General features: G+C 43.2%; 1 protein-coding gene across 4 annotated transcripts in view; it reads left to right on the top strand.

Annotated features, from left to right (window-relative positions):
• The window catches only part of stim2b (stromal interaction molecule 2b), a 51,585-nt gene extending 32,444 nt beyond the window's left edge, over nt 1-19,141 (top strand). For 3 of the 4 annotated variants that reach the window (XM_075451018.1, XM_075451019.1, XM_075451020.1), the window contains 10 exons: nt 6,021-6,132; nt 7,591-7,702; nt 8,467-8,582; nt 8,669-8,846; nt 8,938-9,115; nt 10,006-10,167; nt 12,277-12,377; nt 13,294-13,532; nt 13,619-13,808; nt 16,975-19,141. In XM_075451018.1, coding sequence (XP_075307133.1) covers nt 6,021-6,132; nt 7,591-7,702; nt 8,467-8,582; nt 8,669-8,846; nt 8,938-9,115; nt 10,006-10,167; nt 12,277-12,377; nt 13,294-13,532; nt 13,619-13,808; nt 16,975-17,563 — 1,977 coding nt within the window. In that variant the 3' untranslated portion in view covers nt 17,564-19,141. The remainder of the gene's footprint in view (nt 1-6,020; nt 6,133-7,590; nt 7,703-8,466; nt 8,583-8,668; nt 8,847-8,937; nt 9,116-10,005; nt 10,168-12,276; nt 12,378-13,293; nt 13,533-13,618; nt 13,809-16,974) is intronic. The other variant, XM_075451021.1, reaches the window with a different exon arrangement.
• Nucleotides 19,142-21,496: the final 2,355 nt, after the last annotated feature.

A 21,496-nucleotide genomic window follows, 5' to 3' on the forward strand; every position in this document is an offset into this window, starting at 1 on the left:
GAGCATGCGATTTACTAAACTTAGTGTTTTAGCGGTACCAGTTACAGCTGGTTTTTAACTTCATACGTAATCGACAGACCCTAGATGGGTAACAGACTTATCAATGAACTCTCAGATTGCTCTGTGTGAGGTGTGTTTTACAGACAAATATTTAACTTTATGTATTTATTTATTTTTACTGGCGTGCTATAAAGACCAGTCTTTATCTTTTAGGTTTTAACAGAACGAGGAGCAGAGAGCTGTACCCACTCTGTCTGAGTGAATATGGGGCGGGGGTTGGAAGTAAAGGAAAGACGTGGATGCTCCTCTTGGTACCATTGAAGCGAGGCAGGGAGGACTGTCTGACTCCCACTGAAGGCGATTTGCAGAAATGGAGACGTTGGGCGATGAAACAGAGGTTTTCTTATTTTGGCCCATGTTAAACCATGTGTACTGATAAATTCAAGATATCGTGTCACATGGTCTTTAACAACCGAGCACATTGTAATGCAAGAAAGTAACAAGCTTCAGTGAACCCGATCAGAACAAGGTGAATGGTGGTTTTACAGGTGGGACTGCTCAGATAAATCATCTGTGCTCTCAGGTGCTCCCGAATCCAGGACATATTGGTAACAATTACTCAAAGTCATTGTCCTAACCGCCATGATTAATGTCGCTGAGTGGAGGTGTCATCACTCAGGTGTGCGGTGAAAGATAAGCGGTGGGGGTTCTAATATTCAGCACATTAAATGTGCACAGATTGACTGATAAAGTCGATGTCCGAGGTGAACGGAGTCACAAGAGCAGATGCTCATGGGAGGGATCTCAAAGCCAGCCAGCTCCCCCTGAGACTGGAATCTTATATGAACAAATATGTCTTTGTTTGCTTCTGTGTAAGTGTGAGTCTGTCCCAGTCTGCGTCACACTCTGCTGTGCTCGGCCTCTGTGTGCATGTGTGAAACATGTGGACGTATTATTGTCTTCTCAGGACTGACGGTCAATCCTCGGGGAAAGTTGAGGCCCTCTGTGTTTCAGCAGGCTGTATAACGTGGCTGTGATGGCCAGATAGCGACCTATCTGTGCATTTGCGGCTCCCTGCTTCCTTTATATGGCTCCATAAAGCATCCCGATGGCTTCTTTCACCACATGCAAATCAGCTCTGACGGGCTGCCCACAGGTGGTTTCATGATGCAGCACTTCAACGAGTTGGTGACCTTTTTAAATAGACGATTCAGTATTTTTTTTTTTAACCTTTTTTAGCTGATTAGTGCAAACCCCTTACTCATCCGTCGTCCATTTGGTCGTAATTAAATGCTTAGGTGTTGGATTTTAAATATTAAGTTCTGTAATGAAGAAATAAAAATGTCTGCATTCCAGATTAACTCGATTTAACTTGAGATTAGATTAAAACATATCTGCTTACTAACCATCCAAACCTCTCAGGCCCTAAAATCAAGTTACCAGAGAGAATAGCAGCCAATTCATCTGCCTTTTTTTCCTCTTCTTGCCCGTGTGTTTTGGTAAATATCCTTGGACGTTTTTCCCTTTCTTTTTAAAGGCCTCACCAGACATTTGTTTGGGCTGGAGCTGCATGCAATGTGAGCTCCAGCACTGACTCAGTGAGCACTTTGTTCCTTTAGATGGCTGCCTGGTGTTACATCAGTGAGAAAACACATTTGCATTTGCATTCTGAAAGAAAAGAAAAGCACCTTGCAAAGCTTTTCGTTAATCTAGGGCTCTCTCTCCGTCTCTCAGATCCAAATGGGAGTCATAAAATATCTTCTGATATGTGTGAATAATTCGCTCTTTTTCGATTGCAATGATGATTAATACAACTATACTTTGTGAGAAGGTATCAGTTCTAAAGTGTTTCTCTCTTTCTTGCTTTTTATCGACCACCATCATCAAAACTAAATGTATTTTGGACGTTGAGTTACGACCTAAACTCATTAAATTCTTGGCTTGAATTCCCAAATTTTAGCACTTTAACTCGCTTAACAACTGGGTCACCGCTACACAACACATAAGCCTCAACGGAAGCGAGCAGCGTTCAGCCTTCATCCTTCCGGGCCACCGTACTTAACCAGGGTGTTAACAACACTAGAGCTGCGACAGATATCTTTTTGTAAAGATACAAAATCTGTTAGCACCATCGGGTATAGAAAGGAAATAGAAGGAAATAAATAGATCATGAAAGGGGAAATAACACAATAACAAATTAAATTAATTAATTCCAATTAAAATAACATAAAATTTAAATTAAGTAGCAGTGTTAACATGAGCTTAATTAATACAGTTTGAAATCAAAGCAGAAAAATGAGTTTATTTTACATAATATTAATTTATTTAAGCTTAAATTATTTTGGTATTTATTTAAGCAACATTTCTAATCATTTTAACTTGTTTATTTTTCTATATATTTCGGATTATGGCGGTTTCAGTCCTCCATACTCCCCACATCTCTCGAACGTCTGATTAGAAAACGCATACACATGATTAGATGTTCCAGACTGGACTCTCAGGGGGAATTCGTACAGTTCTTGACAGTAAAATCATTTCTTTTCATCTGTGACAGAAGGAAACATTTTCTAGCCGACAGCCTCTCAACACCAGACAGCTGTTATGTACTCGATGTCAAACTCACGGCACTCTTTAGCTCCGGCTTTCTGAGCAGCCACCAGAGACGTGAGGCTTCTGATGCCGACTTCCACGTCGACATATCTGTGTCATGAGTAATATTGTTGCTCAAGATGGGTCTTAAAATGCTATTTCAAAGGAACTTTGTGCAATCAAAAATTGGTGGCAACATCTGTCTGAAATTTCCAGAGCTTTCAAGAGAATCTGAGTTTGCTGTTTTATCCTCATCAAGTCAAATATGAAACTCACTGATCTGTAACTTGGATTTTTGTCCATATTGAAAGCCAAAAAGCCTTCAGAGGCAGCTACAGCACATAGTTGCTGATTAGGTTTTTCCTATTTTGTGTTTTCTGCCTCGGAGTCAAAAGAGGAATTTTTTAGCACCTTTTATTTGCTGCTGACGTGCAGACATGACATGCTAGCACAAGAAACAATACCTTGACCTTCTTACTTGTTAAAAAAAAGGGGAAACTTTCAATTCCTCAGTGAATTTACTTGCTAAACTTTTCTTTATTTGTTTCTGAATTACCGGTAGTTGCAGACCTGCTTGTTTCTGTTAGCGTACAAGATTAGCCTTTAAACTTCCAAAGGTATGTTATATGTTAAAGTAAATAGATTTCGATTTTTTTTTAATCCCACTTTTTAGAAACAAGCTTTTTCTCTTAGAACTAATGGGAATTTAGTGGCCTAGCTTAGCATGAAGAGGGGCGGGTAACAGCTGGTCTTGCTCACTTACAAAAAAGAAAGAAGGCACATCTTGATGTTTCTAACTAACATGTTATCTTATCTTTTGTTTATTTGATGTGTTCATAAACAGAAAAGCAAAAAAGGAAATCTTGTATCTGTAGTTCTGGTGACTCCAGTGACTGGTGTACTTTGCTCTCACATAGGTAGGTAGATGGGTAAGTAGGTAGATACGTGGGTAGGCAGGAAGATAGAAGGGGTAGGTAGGTAGATAGAAGGGTAGGTAGATATGTGTGTAGGTAGGTATATAGACGGGTAGGGAGATAGAAGGGGTGGGTAGTTAGGAAGATACGTGGGTAGGTAGGTAGAAAGATGGGTAGGTAGATACGTGGGAAGGTAGGAATATACGTGGGTAGGTAGGTAAATAGAAGAGGTAGGTAGGAAGATACGTGGGTAGGTAGGTAGTTATGTGGGTAGATAGGTAGGTAGATACGTGGGTAGGTAGGTAGTTATGTGGGTAGGTAGGTAGATACGTGGGTAGGTAGGTATATAGATGGGTAGATAGGTAGGTAGATACGTGGGAAGGTAGGAAGATACGTGGGTAGGTAGGTATATAGACGGGTAGGTAGATGGGTAGATAGGTAGGTAGATACGTGGGTAGGTAGGTATATAGACGGATAGGTAGATGGGTAGATAGGTAGGTAGATACATGGGAAGGTAGGAAGATACGTGGGTAGGTAGGTATATAGACGGGTAGGTAGATGGGTAGATAGGTAGGTAGATACATGGGAAGGTAGGAAGATACGTGGGTAGGTAGGTATATAGACGGGTAGGTAGATGGGTAGATAGGTAGGTAGATACGTGGGAAGGTAGGAAGATACGTGGGTAGGTAGGTAGAAAGATGGGTAGGTAGATACGTGGGTAGGTAGGTAAATAGAAGAGGTAGGTAGGAAGATACGTGGGTAGGTAGGTAGTTATGTGGGTAGATAGGAAGATAGACGGGTAGGTAGGTATATAGATGGGTAGGTAGATGGGTAGATAGGTAGGTAGATATGTGGGAAGGTAGGAAGATACGTGGGTAGGTAGGTATATAGATGGGTAGGTAGATGGGTAGATAGGTAGGTAGATACGTGGGTAGGTAGGTATATAGACGGGTAGGTAGATGGGTAGATAGGTAGGTAGATACGTGGGAAGGTAGGAAGATACGTGGGTAGGTAGGTAGTTATGTGGGTAGGTAGGAAGATACGTGGGTAGGTAGGTATATAGACGGGTAGGAAGATACGTGGGTAGGTAGGTATATAGACGGGTAGGTAGATGGGTAGATAGGTAGGTAGATACGTGGGAAGGTAGGTAGATACGTGGGAAGGTAGGAAGATACGTGGGTAGGTAGGTAGAAAGATGGGTAGGTAGATACGTGGGTAGGTAGGTAAATAGAAGAGGTAGGTAGGAAGATACGTGGGTAGGTAGGTAGTTATGTGGGTAGATAGGAAGATAGACGGGTAGGTAGGTATATAGATGGGTAGGTAGATGGGTAGATAGGTAGGTAGATATGTGGGAAGGTAGGAAGATACGTGGGTAGGTAGGTATATAGATGGGTAGGTAGATGGGTAGATAGGTAGGTAGATACGTGGGTAGGTAGGTATATAGACGGGTAGGTAGATAGGTAGATACGTGGGAAGGTAGGAAGATACGTGGGTAGGTATATAGACAGGTAGGTAGATGGGTAGATAGGTAGGTAGATACGTGGGAAGGTAGGAAGATACGTGGGTAGGTAGGTAGTTATGTGGGTAGGTAGGAAGATACGTGGGTAGGTAGGTATATAGACGGGTAGGTAGATGGGTAGATAGGTAGGTAGATACATGGGAAGGTAGGAAGATACGTGGGTAGGTAGGTATATAGACGGGTAGGTAGATGGGTAGATACGTGGGTAGATAAATCAACAGGTCCCGCAAGGGAAATTGTTTAGGACCACAGCTTTCTAGGTTAGCTACTATATTTAAAGCTACATGAATAGGAACATGTGATACACGAATTTAAAAACTAAATATAAACCCTTCAAAACACGGCACAATATGGTGCTTATCGAAGTGGTTGCTGTTTAAATCTACACGTGAAGTCAGTGATAAGCCAATTAAAATATTTTCGCGAGTGGAGGCGTTAAAATAGCACTCTGATGCAGTACTGTCAAAGGCTAATTGGTAATCAAGAACAGGTTGGATGTATGAATTAAACGGATGTTCTTTGGTTTTATTCATGCCTAGGCCACACACACACACACACACACACACACACTCGCGGTGCTCCAGGATGAATGCTTTGAGGTGTTTGGTAGTCAGCCATGATCCTTGTTAATGCTGCTGGTATTCTGGCAGTGCTTTAGTGGGTCTGTTTGCTGTGGCTTTCTCTGCAGGAGCTTTCAGTTCTAAGCAACCAAAGGAGAGCAGCCGGAAGTTAAAAACACATACACATGCACACACAGGTGGAAGCAGTGCCTCTGCCACGGGTCTCTTTCTCCTTTTGAAGCCCCTAAAAGGAGGAGGCAAGTGTGTGCATGTGTGATCCAAAGCAAGACTTTTTAGGCCAAGCCAACTCTCTCCAGCGCTCTGCGTCAGAGCCACACAAGCGCAGCCATCTGTACCTCCTCCAGATTTCTATATATTGTGATGTTTGCTGAAAAGTTTTGGCAGCTCAGCCGTGTCTCTCCTCTTTTACCGCTGCAGTTCATCATAGAAGACATGAAGCAGCAGCAAACCAACAAACACAGCAACCTGCACCGCGAAGACCAGCACATCACCGTGGAGGAGCTGTGGAGGGGCTGGAAGACCTCTGAAGGTGAAGCACAGTCACTGTCTCTGCCTTTGATTCTCATGCATTCTATATAATATACTATTCACATTAGTAATACAAATAAATTCATATTTAAGTAATAAACTGTGATATCTATTGCTTAGACATTTAATCTAAATAGGCTGTAGTGTCTTTTTGTGAGTAAACAGACTTGTTTGTCAGTATCAATTGTAAAATTAGGATGCTTCAGGGCAAATTTAAATAACAGAATAAAGACTTCCCCTTCCAAACGGCAAATACAGGTTTATAGATCCAATGCTATAATTAGATCTTCACAAAGCTGTCGTTATTCTCTCTCCTCTGCTTTTAAGTCATCCTCAGAAGACACGCACTCCAACGTGGTGCATCTTCAAACACGTACCCCCAATCTGTCATTTTCATGCTGTAAATGCCAGTTTGCTCCTCACTCTGGCGTATCTGTGGCGGTGAGACGTTTAAAAACAAGATCTCGTGCTTTCTTACCACCCAACACAAGACAGCCACGGTCATCAGCTCGTCACATATTGATGCTTTTTGGTCTTAAACCGCCCACTCAGGTCGTCTTAAACGAAACTGGATCAGTAAAATCAAAAACTTTCGTCTCCGAAACACGTAAAAATGGAAATTATTGGCACTCACACGAGTCCAAACCTTTCGTTTTAACCTCACATTAGAAAGGACGTGGAAGACGATTGTTGAATCGACCAAAATCTGTTTTTAATTAAAATTTAAATTGAACTGAGATACATTGATAGAGTAAAACACTCATAAAACATAAAATAATGATATTAATTCTAAAGTTTAGACTTAAAACGGTCACAACAGACTTCTCAGTGTATGTAACACACATGTTTCTCTATTTCCTAGATCCTGGGCTGGATCAGAGACATTTTTGGCCACTTTTACGTTGAATTATTCACACCCCGTATTCACAATTGTTCCGTTCCTTCTACCCACCCCGTCCCTTCTTTTATCCTGACGTCAGCTGTTGATTAACAGCCTGAGAAATGGCTTAAACAAACACCTCCAGTGCCACTGAAGCAATAAAAAAAAAAAAAAAAACGACTCTTTCATTAGAAATGTAAATACCGCTTCCTGATTCGTGTTTCTGTGGTACTTCTGCTCGTCTGAACTCTTTTCGCTTTATCAGATCTAACTGAAACACTCAGCGACATGTCACACCACACAAAGATAACACATAAGTGTTTGCTGAGAAAATACACCCAACTGTATCCTGCTATCAAACCGCAGTTTCTCTTTTTCTGCGCTGTAGCTAATTTGGTGTTTAATAGCAGATCATCATCTCTGCCTGATGTAACGGTTAAATGCTGCTCGTACGACACTAAATAATGAGAATCATTTTCTTTGATGCTTATCAGACAGCACCTCTGTGCTTTTGCTTTACATGAAGAATATATTTGAATGTTTTCCAGCCTTTAATCTGTATCTTTGCCCCTTCGGCAGTCCACAACTGGACCACGGAGGACACGGTGCAGTGGCTCAAAGAGTCGGTGGAGCTGCCGCTGTACGAGAAGAACTTCCGGGACTTCCGGGTCACGGGGAACACTTTGCCTCGGTTAGTGCGGCACAGCTCAAACAACCTCCCTGTTCATGTTTTCCGTCCCAGGAGTCGTCCTGCCACCTCTTATTAACACAAACTGTGTGTAATTACGCTCACACGACAGCTCACTCTCTCATGGGACACGTAGCCTCTCATCAAGATGCTTTTGTTGTGTTTTGCCAGCAGGTGAAGTGTGTAAAACAGCAACACTCTTACTCTCTTGCTCTGTTTACTGCTGCCCTCTGCTGGTTGTGGAAGGCAACGCAGGAAGGAAGAAAGAAAAAAAAGTTATAATTCATCGTCTTAAATTAGGAGAGATTCTCAGGATTTATAGGTTTTTCTTTTCATCGCACAGTGTAACATGTAGACTGCCTCCGAATAAGAGTTTATTGTAAGCAGCAATGAATCATAGGCTGATGGGAAGCACTCCCACATGCAGCTCAGTGAAGATGAAGTTGTTATATAAGGGCTGGCGTGACTAAAAAAACTCTGGTGGGACATGTGGAATGTGACACGCTGCAGACTGCATGTACTGAATGATTAGACTGTAACGGGTCGGTGGCGGATTATTGAAGGGTTTCATGTTGCGCCACAGAGCTGATCAGCGCTGACTCATGAAGTGATGTCATGGCCAGAGGCTACAGTTTTCCCCCGCTTGATGGGAGCCATTTTAGATGGCCATTCTAAGGCTGTAGAGTCCCCCCCCCCCCTTTGTTCCCCTTAACAGACCATTTTCTGATCCTTTTTGATGCAAATGTGCTCATTTTTCTCCATTTCAGAATGGCGGCCAATGAACCGTCGTTCATGTCGATGCAGCTGAAGATAATAGACCAGCGGCATAAACAAAAGTTAAACTTAAAGGCGCTAGATGCCGTCCTCTTCGGCCCTCCTCTCCGTAAGTTAAACCCACAACCTCCTGCTTGTTAATGACCCTAAAAAAAACTCTGAAATGTGTAAAGCCTTTCTTTTCTCCACCTGCAGGCCCACAGCATAACTGGATGAAAGACTTCGTCCTGATGGTTTCCATAGTGATCGGGGTCGGCGGCTGCTGGTTTGCTTACATGCAGAACAAGTCCAGCAAGGTGCACATCTCTCAGATGATGAAAGATTTGGACAGCCTGCAAAATGCTGAGCAAAGCCTCTTAGATCTGCAGACCCGGTAGGACGCGCGTGTCAAATGAATTCAAGATGTCAGGCGTTTGAATTGTTTGAAATCTGGTTTTGTGCTCATCTTGCTCTTTCTCCCCCAGACTGGAGAAGGCTCAGGAGGAGAACCGGACGGTGGCCGTGGAGAAGGAAAACCTCGAGCAGAAGATGAGAGACGAGATAAACGGGGCCAAAAAGGAGGCTCACAGGCTCCGAGAGCTGCGGGAGGGCGCCGAGTGTGAGCTCAGCAGGCTCAAATATGCAGAAGAAGAGCTCGTACAGGTAGAACCACAGATTCTATAATAGGACAGATACGCCACTCACGGTGCATTTCCGGTTTCCAACGAGGCGATTTTGGTTGCAGTTCCACCCTTTTTCCACGTGGGGCGCTCAATTTTGGAGACCAGAATGAATGGAGTCCTACGGAGCTATATGCCCTAGCGTGCCCTTATCTCAAGATATAATTTTTTCTCTAGTAATTCAAATGTTGTGTTCGAAAGAGGATGTTTAGAAAATACCCATGGCTGAGTTTTAGATTTTTAGAGCCACTCATTTGCTTAAAAAAAGGATTTGAAGTGTATATGACGTCATACATAGCTTACGACCGGAGATGCCGCTTTACGGCAACAATCCCGCTTGTTGTTGGTCTCAAAGGCAGCAGCGTTTTCAAGGAAGAGCTGTAGTAAGAGAGAATGTGTGGTAACATCACAGGTTCTTAGGCTGTGGTAACATAAGCGGAAAAAGTCCATCTTAATTCTGTTGTCGCTTGGTATGGAGCCAGCCGTCAAGCGGTGCCTCTGCTCGTAATTCTGGTCGACCAGCTGTCATTAGCACAATGCTAGCGCGTGGTGGACAACAAGAAGCACACCTGTAAGAAATCAAAGGGATACATGTACTCGTTCAGTAGATTTTTGACTTGAAACCCATGTTGAGCTCTCAGAAACTACATTCAAATCTGAGCGCTCTTGAGGAGACTTAGGTGAAACTGACCATTTGTAGCATCTAGCTCCATTGGGCCCCATTCATTCTGGTCTCCACCGACGCCCCCAGTGGAATTCTGGTGGAACTGCAGCCAAAAAGCCGGTACAATGGGGCTTAATAGAGGCTTAACATTTTTACTTGACAAACTTCCCGCACCTGGATCGTGATGCCTCCCCCTTCCTCCCGTTTAGGTGCGGAAGGCGCTCAAGCGAGCTGAGAAGGAGATTCAGTCGGAGCGCTCGGTGCCCGAAGCTCTGCAGATGTGGCTCCAGCTCACACATGAGGTGGAAGTTCAGTACTACAACATCAAGAAACAGAGCGCCGAGTTTCAGCTGTGCGTCGCCAAAGATGAGGTAACGCCACGGAGACGAGTCAGCTGGACTCATTCTGGTTCATTTTTGTATTGATGTATCAGTTTGATGTCATTAATACTACCATTAAAGGTTTAAAAGAACCTTTCAGTTCCAGGATTTTACAAATAATTTGGTCCTCAACAGGTAAATACAGTCACACGAACAAAAGCTTAAAAAACTGAACGTATCTCATGATTCAACAGCTTGTAGAACCACAAGTAAATATTTTCTGAATGGCATTAGAAGTTGTTATGGAGGTATCTTGGCCCACTCTTCTTTCCAGCGCTGCTTCAGCTCATTGAGGTTTGCAGCTTTAGTTTCTGCACAGCTCTCTGAAGGTGCCACCACAGCATCTCAGTCAGGCTGAGGGCTGGACTCTGACTGGACCGTTGCAACACCTTGATTCTTTTCCTTTTTCACACATTCTAGTTCAAGTTTAAGTCTTTTATTGTCAGATACACAGAACAACAGAGTCGGACTGGGCACTGAAATTCTAAGGACAGCACACCGTACAGCAACTACCATTACAAGACATAACATGCCGTAACATGACATAAGTACTCTAACAATAAATAGGCAATATGGATGCTACAAAATATACATTTAACGCTAATTACTAGAGCTACACTGAACATGTAATACACATAATAGCCTATGCTAATCTAAGACCTATACTAACCTAGAAACATACGATAAAATACAATATTGTGCAATATTTCATGCTGTAGTGGGACAATCTTTGGTTGGTCTTTTCTATACAACTCCCCTCTTTTTCTACATTTTTCACACCGGGGAACTGTTTCACTCTTACATATATTGTTTTAATTTTTCAAGATTTTCTATTCTTGTATATATTTTTTATATTATGATATACCGAGACTGTTCTCGAAAAAGAACAAAAACATTCTGCTACAGATCTGCTGCTGTGTTTGGGATCTTTGTCCTGCTGATGAGCCAGTTTCAGCTTTAGCTGTCGGACAGACGGCCTCACATCTGAGGCTCTAGAACACTTTGGTATCCAGAGGAGTTCATGGTGGACTCAGTGGCTGCGAGGTGCCCAGGTCCTGTGGCTGCAGAACCAGCCCAAATCATCAGCCCTCCACCACCGTGCTTGACAGCTGGTGTGAGGTGTTTGTGCTGATGTGCTGTGTTTGGTTTCCTCCAAACGTGCTGCTGTGCATTATGAGCAAACATCTCCACTTTGCTCTGCTCTGTCCAAAGGACATTGTTCCAGAAGTCTTGTGGTTTGTTCAGATGCAGCTTTGCAAACCTAAGCTGTGCCGCCATGTTCTTTTTAGAGAGAAGAGGCTTTCTCCTGCAGCCCTTCCACACAAGCCATACTTGTACAGTCTTTTTCTAACTGTGCTGTCATGAACTTTAACCTTTAACATGCTAACTGAGGCCCAGAGAGTCTGAGATGTAGCTCTTTGGGTTTTTGACCTTGGGGTGACCTTTCTGGGACGTCCACTCCTGACAACCGTCTGTGGAATATATAATAATGCTCTCTAAACTTGTTTGGGAGTGACCCAACAACCCTGAAGAAGGAATAATGACATAGTGAAAGGTTGTATTTACTGTCCATGGCTCATTTTTCTTTGTAATGAGCCTAAAGCTTGAGATCCTCACCATGACGTGCACGTTCGCATCAAACCTAGATACATTAGTTCTTCCTGTTCTGCCTCATGCTGCTTAGCACCTGAACTTAAATGTAGGTTACAAATGACGGTTTTATTCCAACAATGACAGCCTGGTAGCTGTGGGAGGTCGTGACATACCAGCGTTCAACAGAACCAAGATGTTAGGATAATAAAATAATAATAATAAAGATCCACGTATACTGATGATGTTTGACAGTGTTTTCTGTGTTTACAGACCATCTCTTGACCCACGCTTATGATTTAGAAATAAAAATACGGCGAACAAAGTTACTCTTTACTAATTTGACAGAAATTGTTAATTGTTTTAGTAACTTCAACGTAATTATCTGATTAACTCTGATCAGTGAAGGACGACACATTCAGGTCCTACGGAGCACTCTGCAGGATGTGAGGTGCAGTTTATTCGTCCGGCCAGTGTAACCTTTTATTTTTTTTTTAATTTCTTTTCCAGGCAGAGAAAATAAAAAAGAAGAGAGGCTCTGTGTTTGGAACCCTTCACGTTGCCCACAGCTCATCTCTAGATGAGGTGGACCACAAGATACTAGAAGCAAAGTAAGAAAACACACCAATGAGCACACAAATCATGAGCTTTGGTGGCTTTAAGTGTCTTAAAATAACTGTTTTGTTTAACGAGTCAGTTTAGAGGGCTACTGTCTGTGTTGTTAAGCCGAAACTTATAGCACAACTCAAACATTTCACACTTTACTAAGAATATGACTTTGTAGATACCAGTTTATGCCACTAGGTGGCAGCATAGTTCAGTGTGTCGGCATTTAAAGTGAATTAAAAGTTTGCCAAGTGAACGCTTTCAGTAACATCTGAAAATAAGTTTAAACTCCATCTGTGGATACAAACCACTTAAAGGTTAAATTATAATAAATGCCTTTGCAGTGAGCTTTACACTCACTTTACAAACAGAAAACTACTCAAGCACCATAGAAGAAGAGCTGCTACAGGATAGGAGCCAGGGTGGAGTTGCATGGAGCGGGTATGATTTTAAAAAATGTGTGTTTTATGGGAGCAGCGATGCTAGGACGGAGATAAACCCTCAATAGTTAATATAAAGAGTTTTAGTTAGTTTCTGCTTATGAACCCAAACACGTGAAGAAGAAGTTTTTCATGAAAGGAGGATTTATTATCAGGCGACTGGAGGTGTGAATACGAATCAGGATGAGTCTTTATGGGCCATTTTTAACTCAAATTATGACTTAAACTACAGTTCTTCTTTGTTTAAAGCTCAGAGATTTCACTAAAGTAATCAAAGATATAACTCGAGCACATAAAAGCCGAAACAAAGTAACATTTTTAGTTTGCAGTGCCGAACCAGGTGGCCAAAAGATGGTGTAAACCCGGACTAATCAAAGTAAAGAGGACTTTTACGGAGTTTTAAACAATATCGGAGTCATTTAGATGCAAAGCCGCCACTCCTCGCTCAGCCGTGTCTTTTTTTTTTTTTTTTTATTCGTAGGAAATCCCTGTCAGAAGTAACGGCGTGCCTGAGAGAGCGGCTCCACCGCTGGCAGCAGATCGAGAAGCTCTGCGGCTTCCCTGTCGTCAATAATTCAGGTCTGCCGAGCCTCACGGCGAGCCTCTACTCAGACCACAGCTGGGTGGTCATGCCGCGGGTCTCGGTCCCTCCCTACCCCATCGCGGGCGGCGTGGACGACCTGGACGAGGACACACCTCCCATCATTCCACAGTTCACCAGTGAGTTTCAGAGGACTTTTAAACTTTGTGTTTAGAGGTGCCGCGTGTCTTGAAACATACTCCAATTTCCTCGTCTTTTCACCCAGCAGCTACGTTGATCCGGCCACCGCTGACGCGCAACAGCAGCCTGTGTCGTTCCCGCCGGAGCCTGCTGAGCTCCCAACAGTCCTCGCTAATGTCTCCGGACCCGGACCTGCTCTCCATGGCCGGCTCGTGCCTCTCCTATCGCCCAGAGGCAGACGACGAACATATCTTGTTCAGCCCGGATAGGAGGGGGTATGTAGCCGAGGCCGGAACGCCGCGGAATGGTTTTACGCTTTGGACCTACAGGTGTTTTATCCAGACATTCACACTGATGGATTAAGCTCGGGCTTAAATGGCAACGTCTATTAATCAGTGTCTCAGGCTTTGTTCACGCTGCAGGAATCTTAAGGACAAACTATGGGTCCAAAAATCACCAATCGGTCAAAATCTCCACCAATATGCCCCAAAGCCACATTTAGCATACATTAATGACAACGTTAACGCAGCTGTAGGTAATCTACGCTCAAAAAGAGGCCATTATCTTAACCGAATGTTTGATAAATGGGGAGTGGTGGTCAATAAAACACAGATTAACCAGCTGACACTTTAATATTCAGCTCTGCACTCTGATTAGATCAGAAGTAAACGGATAAAACTGTTTTAACGTTTAAAATACCACATGAATCGCTTATATTTTTCATGCATAACAACACGAGGCTGCTTATCAGCGTGGTGCATCAACGTGTAAAACGGGTGGAGCTGCCATCAGTTGCCCAATCACGAGCTTTAATCTTATTGGACCGAAAAGCAGAGAAGATTCTGCTGCCAAAGCAGGAAGAAATGACTAAGAGCGAAAGAAAAACGCTGTGAGAGCACGAGTGGGTCTTATCCATTTGTGTTTTTTATTAAATGAATATCACACAGGAAATGACACGTAATGACATAAGAAAGGAAGTCTTTTATGTTTCTGTGATGACTTTGACGGATGAAGTCATAAATGTTTGTTTTAAATCTTCTAAATACAGCAGGAACAAGCTTCAGTTCCTGTTTTAGGATCCATAAACATTCCCGTTGGCACGCGTGTCGAGGTGGGAGTATCAGTATTAGCATGAGTGCTAATTCTCACACCGTCACATAACTATAAAACACTAAAGAAAAGGTTTTACCAAGGCAGAACATGACAGAAAACTCAACAACTTTTAAGGTTTTCTTGTGCTTTCGGAGGCGTTTTTTTATTTTGGGCCATTGTTGTTGTTTAAGAAGCGTTTAGTTCTGTGAGCTGTTTTTTCTTTTGTTTTGGAGGTTTTGTTGATGTGTTCCCTCCTGTGGACCCGCCGGGCAGGGCAGGGCTTACTCGTTGTCCCTCAAATGTTTGAGTTTTCCCAGGTGGACGAGACGATGGCTTCTCGCTCCCTCTGGTGTCTGAGCTCATGCACCCAGCGACAGTTCAGAGTAGCCGACTTCAACGCCCGCGGGGGGGTTTGTCCATAACAAACGCCGTATTCCAAGTCCTGAGGTGTTCAGAAGCGGCTGATGAGCTGTCATCTGACACTAGAGCGGCGTCGGGGCTGTCAGCTTCCGGGACTCTAAACTAAACTCTGGTGTGGGAGGTGGTCAGGGGAGAGTTGCTGCCCCAGTTGTGGTGGTTCGGCCATCTGGTCAGGACGCCTCCCAGGGGAGGTGCTTAGAACAGGAGGCCGCCGCGGGACAGATCCAGGACTCTCTGGAGGGGTTATATCCCACAGTTTGCTTGGGAATTTGTTTTTACACTAATAATGACAGTAATAGTGTAATAACACTGTAATTACACTATTATTAAACTATTACTGCAGTATAAGTACACTATTTCTTTAGTATTAGTTATTACACTATTACTGTAGTTATTAGTGTAATTACAGTGTTATTACACTTTTACTTTAATATAAGTACATCATTACTGTAGTTACACTTTTAATACACTTTTACAGTAGTATAAGTACATCATTTCTTTAGTATTAGTTATTACACTATTACTGTAGTTATTAGTGTAATTACAGTGTTATTACACTATTACCATAGTATAAGTACATCATTTCTTTAGTATTAATTGTTAGTGATAGTGACTATTTTAACCCGACTGTTTTATCCCAAATGACATGGTTAAAGTGAATAACTTTAATCGAGAATTTAGAGCAAAAATGTATCAAAACTCTGAAATTCTGCTGTCGTGTTTCCAGGTTAAAGGACTTATGAAACGAATTTTAATTGTTGGAATTTCACAGTTTTTGCTGCTGATTCTAAAGGTTCCAAGCCTTGCGATTAAAATTAGATATTGTCTGGATAATAATTTATCCGGGAAGTCGTGTTAAAACGGGCTCAAAAGGAGCCACATTTTGTCTTTTTGTGCGAATTCATTTTTTTTATGCGTGACGTCATAGGGTTGACACAGAAGTTCTCGTAGTCTAACTGTAATGGCGGCGTCTATGGCTAAGACATCAAAGCACGGCAGAAAATATTGTGTTGCTGGAGGGCCAAATGGTGTTGGCTGCAAAAATAGCAGCTTCACTGAAGGCATCTCTCTGCACATGTTTCCCAAACTAAAAAATACTGGAACTGAGGCTGACAAGGAGAAGGCAAAGACAAGAGCACGGTGGATCCGCACTGGGGCCGCGCACTGGAGGATCTCCGACCCGTTAATCCACGCCATTGTTTATTAAGCTTACATTAAAACCATGTTATTATCACATACGTTTTTTTTAAGTAGCTGGATTTCAAAGTGCCCCTTCGTTAGGTTTCAACGTGTCAAAGACAGCGCAGCAGAATGCCATATCTGCCAAACCGGCATGTTCAAATCTTTTCCAGTTTACCACAGCAAACACACACTATTGTGTCATTTGATTGATAACATCTTAATAATAATCAGCGTGTAGTAGGAGCGATGGCTGTTTTGTGCCGCCGATCCTGTGCCGAAAACTTTCTTTCATTTCCATTACCCACACGGGAGGTGCAGAGAGCCTCTACAATATAGATACTAAATCGATTTGTGTGGCTTAAATTCAACAAAAGTTTTTCCACATAATGTTAGAGGTGTGTTCTTTCGACCTGCTGATGTTTGTATCAGAATTTTGGTTCCTTTATGAGATATAAGTCCATCAAATGTATGTTGTTTTCGCAGCCAGCCATACTAGCAAAAAAGGGAGTCAACCCTATGACGTCACGTTCACGTGGCCACATAATTCACACTTTTAAATGGCCGTTTTAACAAGTTATGCCCAGAAAATTTTGTTCAAGTTGGATTGATGGTTTTAGAAAAAGACAAAAATTTCATTTGAATGATAGATGAACATTTGTTTCAGTTCATCTTTAAAGAAATTGATGCTCACGCCTCCCGGGTGTTTCTTCTCTGTCTAACGGGGGCTTTTGTTCTCTTCTTCATCAGAGACTCGGTCCAGGAGGGCGGCTCGGACACAGACTCTCTCAACTCGTCCCTGGGCCGCAAGCAGCTGCACTCCCCCTGCACGCCGGGCCCGGAGACCCCCTACCGGAAGATTTCCCGCGAGGAGCTGCTGCTGTTCAGCCAGAGCCAGGAGCTGCCCGCCTCCACCCACACCCCCAGCAGCAGCAGCAGCGGCAGTCTCAGAGACTCCACGCCCCCTCCTCTGCCTCCCACGCCCTCCGGCCCGCCCTCCACCTCGCCCTCCCCCGCCTTGGAGCACCACCAGTTTGCACAGAAAGGCTCGCCCGACATCACCCGCATCATGCCCGAACCCCAAAGCGTGGCCTCTCAGACGGGGAAGAGCCTGTACAACGGCATCCTGGAGAAGTCCTACAGCTACGGCCAGCTGCCGGCGAGCATGCTGCCCAACGTGGGGCGCCACCCGTCCCTCACCTCGCTGGACTCAGAGGGCCGGAGTCTGGGAAGGGATTACAAGCTCCAGAGCACCTCCTCCCAGGACTCCAGCGACAATGGCGAGAAAGTCAAGCGGTCCTCCTCTAAAATCAAAAGCTTATTTAAGAAGAAGAAATAAAACCCGCAGAGTGAGATATATAGTGTGTTTTTGAGTGACAGAAAGAGAGAAAACTAAAATAAGTTTTTTTTTTTTTTTTTAAATCACTAATATGGATAAAAAGACGTCACTGTAAGATAAAAACCTTTAATTTTCTCTCTTTTTATCCTCAGAAATGGAATGTAGCTCAGTCCCGGGAGCTTTTAAACGCTCCTCAGACTGCTAGCCTTATTTTTCAATAATGCCTTTTTATTTAGTTCTCATTTGCCTCACAGGGAAACCTGCACAGGTCAAGGAAGTGTCAAGGAAAGCTCAAAGCTCATGGCCGCTCACTCTTCTCTTCACACGTCGCTTTAAAGCCTCTGTTAAAAGCTCAAAAGGTGAAGTTTAAAGCACACGGCGTGCAGCGTCGTGACAGAAAGCTAACGAATGAACGCCCAGAGAAGAGTTCAGACTTTCTCCAAGTTTTTCTTTCCTGTGAAGAGTTCTTGCCTCCTGCACTTGAGTAATTTCCTTCAGAGACCGAGACAGAGAGAGAAAAATCTGCTAAAAAGTTTGTTGCACTACTGCTTTTCTGGTGTTTTTGAGGGAAAGAGTACTCGTTGAATAAAGATGTAGACGCGAGGAATGCATGAGCAGCTGCGACGAAGATGCAGCAATAGAGCCAAAAATGACCTGATGCATCTTCGGTGGCACTGTTTATGGATTTTATATATCACATTATAATGTTCTTATAGATGTTTTTAAATAGGTTCTTTAACGGTGGGATTTCCCTGCAGACTGAACCCACGTCGGTCACTTTATCTGTTTTCTAGCTGCCCTTTAAAACTTGATTAACTGCATCCTGAGTATCGTTTTAAACATCCCGCCCCCTTCTTTTGACTCAGAATCGGCTACTTTTCCTCGTGGAGTCCTATGTTCACGGATGCAGGAATGTTTATTTTAATTTCAGCTGCGGCAGCCTTTTCAAAGACGAACACTACAGAATATTTGCCCCCCCCCCCCCCCCACACTAAGCTCGAAGCCGACCCACGCAATACAGCCCCGCTCCTCACCTCTGGGCCCGCACCGAGCGCACTGATGTCAAGAGCTTCACACTGTGACTTCTGGCCGCTTCCCCCCCTCATCCTGGACCTGGCTGTCACCGCAGCAGCTTAAACACGTGTGAGGCGCCGCCGCCGCCTGCAGGGAGGACGTGTCGGGAAGACCCGAGCATCGAGCGGCCTGTTTTTAAAACAAACAAAAGAAGAAGAACGGAGGGTCGTGGACGCTGCAGCACACAATGAAGGAAGCGCAGGACAGACCTGAAAGGCGAGGAGGAAGCGAATGTTTACGAAACCATTAGGGGGGTTTTTGAGAACATTTTGTGTGTGAATATTTGTATACTGTAGAAGAATTAATTAAAAAAAAAAAAATGGAAGCTTCTGGGACGTTTCAGAGTCTTGTTTTCCGTGGCGTTTTGAGTCGTTTCCTCCTTTCATCCCGGCAGCTGTCAGACTTTTACATGATAATCCACCACTCATGTAGGGATTTTTCTTTATATTTCATTTATTTCAACTTCACTATGTGCAATATTATTTATACTAGGTCACTTAACTTTTTCTCTTTTTTTTAATTTCTTGTTCATGCCTGTTGCTGCTGTGACAAGTGAATTTCCCCGTTGCGGGATGAATAAATTACAATCTAACCTAAAACGTGGAGTGCTATTTCCTCTTTAAATCACAATATCCCAGATCCTAAGATAATGTCTTCAAGACGATTAAATGTCATAAGATATTCAAGCTAATTAAAGCTGCAAATGTCCCTTTTTTTAAACTGACCGTCATCCAGCTGAGCTCAAGATGCCACTCGTTGCCCCGCAGAGAAACAGCCCCGACCCTCCCGCCAGCACAAGGGTGGGGGAAAAATACCACATCCGACACCCCATTTGTCTTCCGAGTGGGGAAGCCGTGAAACGCAGAAGAAGAGCATGCATGATCGCTTTGTCAATACAAAGTGAACGTGACGAAACTCGTGCTGATGGTTCATCAATTGTGGCTCACCAGGAGAGGAGCGGGGACGTCTGCCGGTGATGAATGTTGCTTTGGGCGCTGTTGTACACAACAGCGCCTCCCCAAGCAGAGAGGCGCAGTTACCGGGGTCGGCCACATGGTGTCAGCAGAGCATCAGCAGCTGCACTCTGCCACTCCCTGACTGGCAGAATCAGACTTATCTCCTCTGTAAAACACAGAATGCACAAAAACAATTAAAAACTGAGAGCTGAACAGATGTATTTCCTACCTGCTGATCTGATCCGTAGCCTGATTTGGTAGTTCGGTACATCTACGTACTGCTCAGATTTCAGCATTTGAAGCAAAATTGCATCTACTGTGATTTATATATCGGTGACTTGCTGTTTTAAAGTCCTCCAGCCAGTGAAAACCTGGATTTTAATCTCGTTAACATGCTCTTAAAGTGAATTTTATGTGAAATTATGAGCCAGCGCTGATTTTAATGATAATAATTTGGCATAAATAGATGGTTTTGGTCATTTGTTTCCCCCTTTGATGCAGGGGAAACAATGAAATATGCATTATAAGATGCTTATTAAACCTTTCACCAGACTATGCATTTAAATGTATCAAAAACCTCTCATATTAGAGGATCATTTGTGTAAAACAAAGACTATTCAGCCTTTTAAACCATGACCAACAATGACTTTTCAGTGCTTACGTGGCCCTACAAAAGTAAGCCAGGACACACCAGACGGATAAATAGAGGTTGTGGTTATATGCTGTAGGAACTGATGAATTTAAGCGTTAGCACATAATGTTCCTCCGTTGTCAGCCTGTTCACGCTCTTGCCTGTTACCACTAGGGGGCCGAGCAGATGGCACAGGCCCGAAAAGATCTCCCCATTGGCGCAACCCCTGCATCGTTTCTCCAACATTTTCATCACCAAACGTTTTCACAAGCATATTCGTCTCCTTACAACTGCAAAAATATGCCGTAAAAAATGCGTGTTATTGCGTACTTTCCCTGCAAACTTGTCTTCGAAACTTCCCGCCCTATGAGCCCACATAAAAACAAAGGAAAAAAGGAACTTTTTAGGCCCCTGAGAAGCACATATTTTCCCATCGAAGATCTTTCCAATCCTCAGAAACACATCACATGTTTTGAGCGTGCACAGAAAGAAAAACAATCAGATAAAGTGTGGACAGGGTTACGTTTTCCTGATCAGATTATGAAAAGATTCTCTTTTCTGATTGAGCCAGATGGGACTGGCCCAATCCGACTGAGGCCCTTTTTATTCCAAATGGGCTGTATGATGTAAAATATGAAGCATCGGAGCAAAACTGGTTGATTTGGAACAAGATACTCGAAAGTCAAAGCCCTACTGGATCATTTTGAATGGATAGTTGTGTCCAAACGTTTTACTGGTACCGGATAAAATCCTGTATTTCCTCACCCATAGTTTCCGCCGGACTGTAGAACAGAAGAAGCACCAGTTTCTTTAAAACTTAGTTGGTTTTTAAAGGGGCTGAAGGGTAAACTGGGCCAGGTTTGAGGCTTGATGAATCTAAGGAAGGAGGAGTCATTTTTATTTCACTAAACCTTGATGGATGAAGTGTTTAACAGCCAAAGCTGTGGCTGATGGTCTGTGAGTTCAAAAAGCAGTGGGTTTTGATTTAGTTTCAGACTTGTTCCTCGATTAAAACAACATTTATTAATTCATTCTACTTCCTACTAAACTCTAAGTTTTTTATGTTTTCTTTAAGGAAATTTGTAAAACAAAATTAAATGAGTTTTTAAAGATTCAGATTCAGTTAAGATGGTCGGCTTTCACCTTGATCAACTCCCCCTGACCTTGGGCAAACTGGTTAGAGCTTAATAGGAAACCTCATTTTAAGAAGTCTTTGTCATAGATTAATTCAGATTATTATTTACACTGATAAAACGCACCCTGACATTTGTT

Source organism: Odontesthes bonariensis, chromosome 19 (genome assembly GCF_027942865.1).
Source record: "Odontesthes bonariensis isolate fOdoBon6 chromosome 19, fOdoBon6.hap1, whole genome shotgun sequence".
Lineage (NCBI taxonomy): Eukaryota > Metazoa > Chordata > Actinopteri > Atheriniformes > Atherinopsidae > Odontesthes > Odontesthes bonariensis.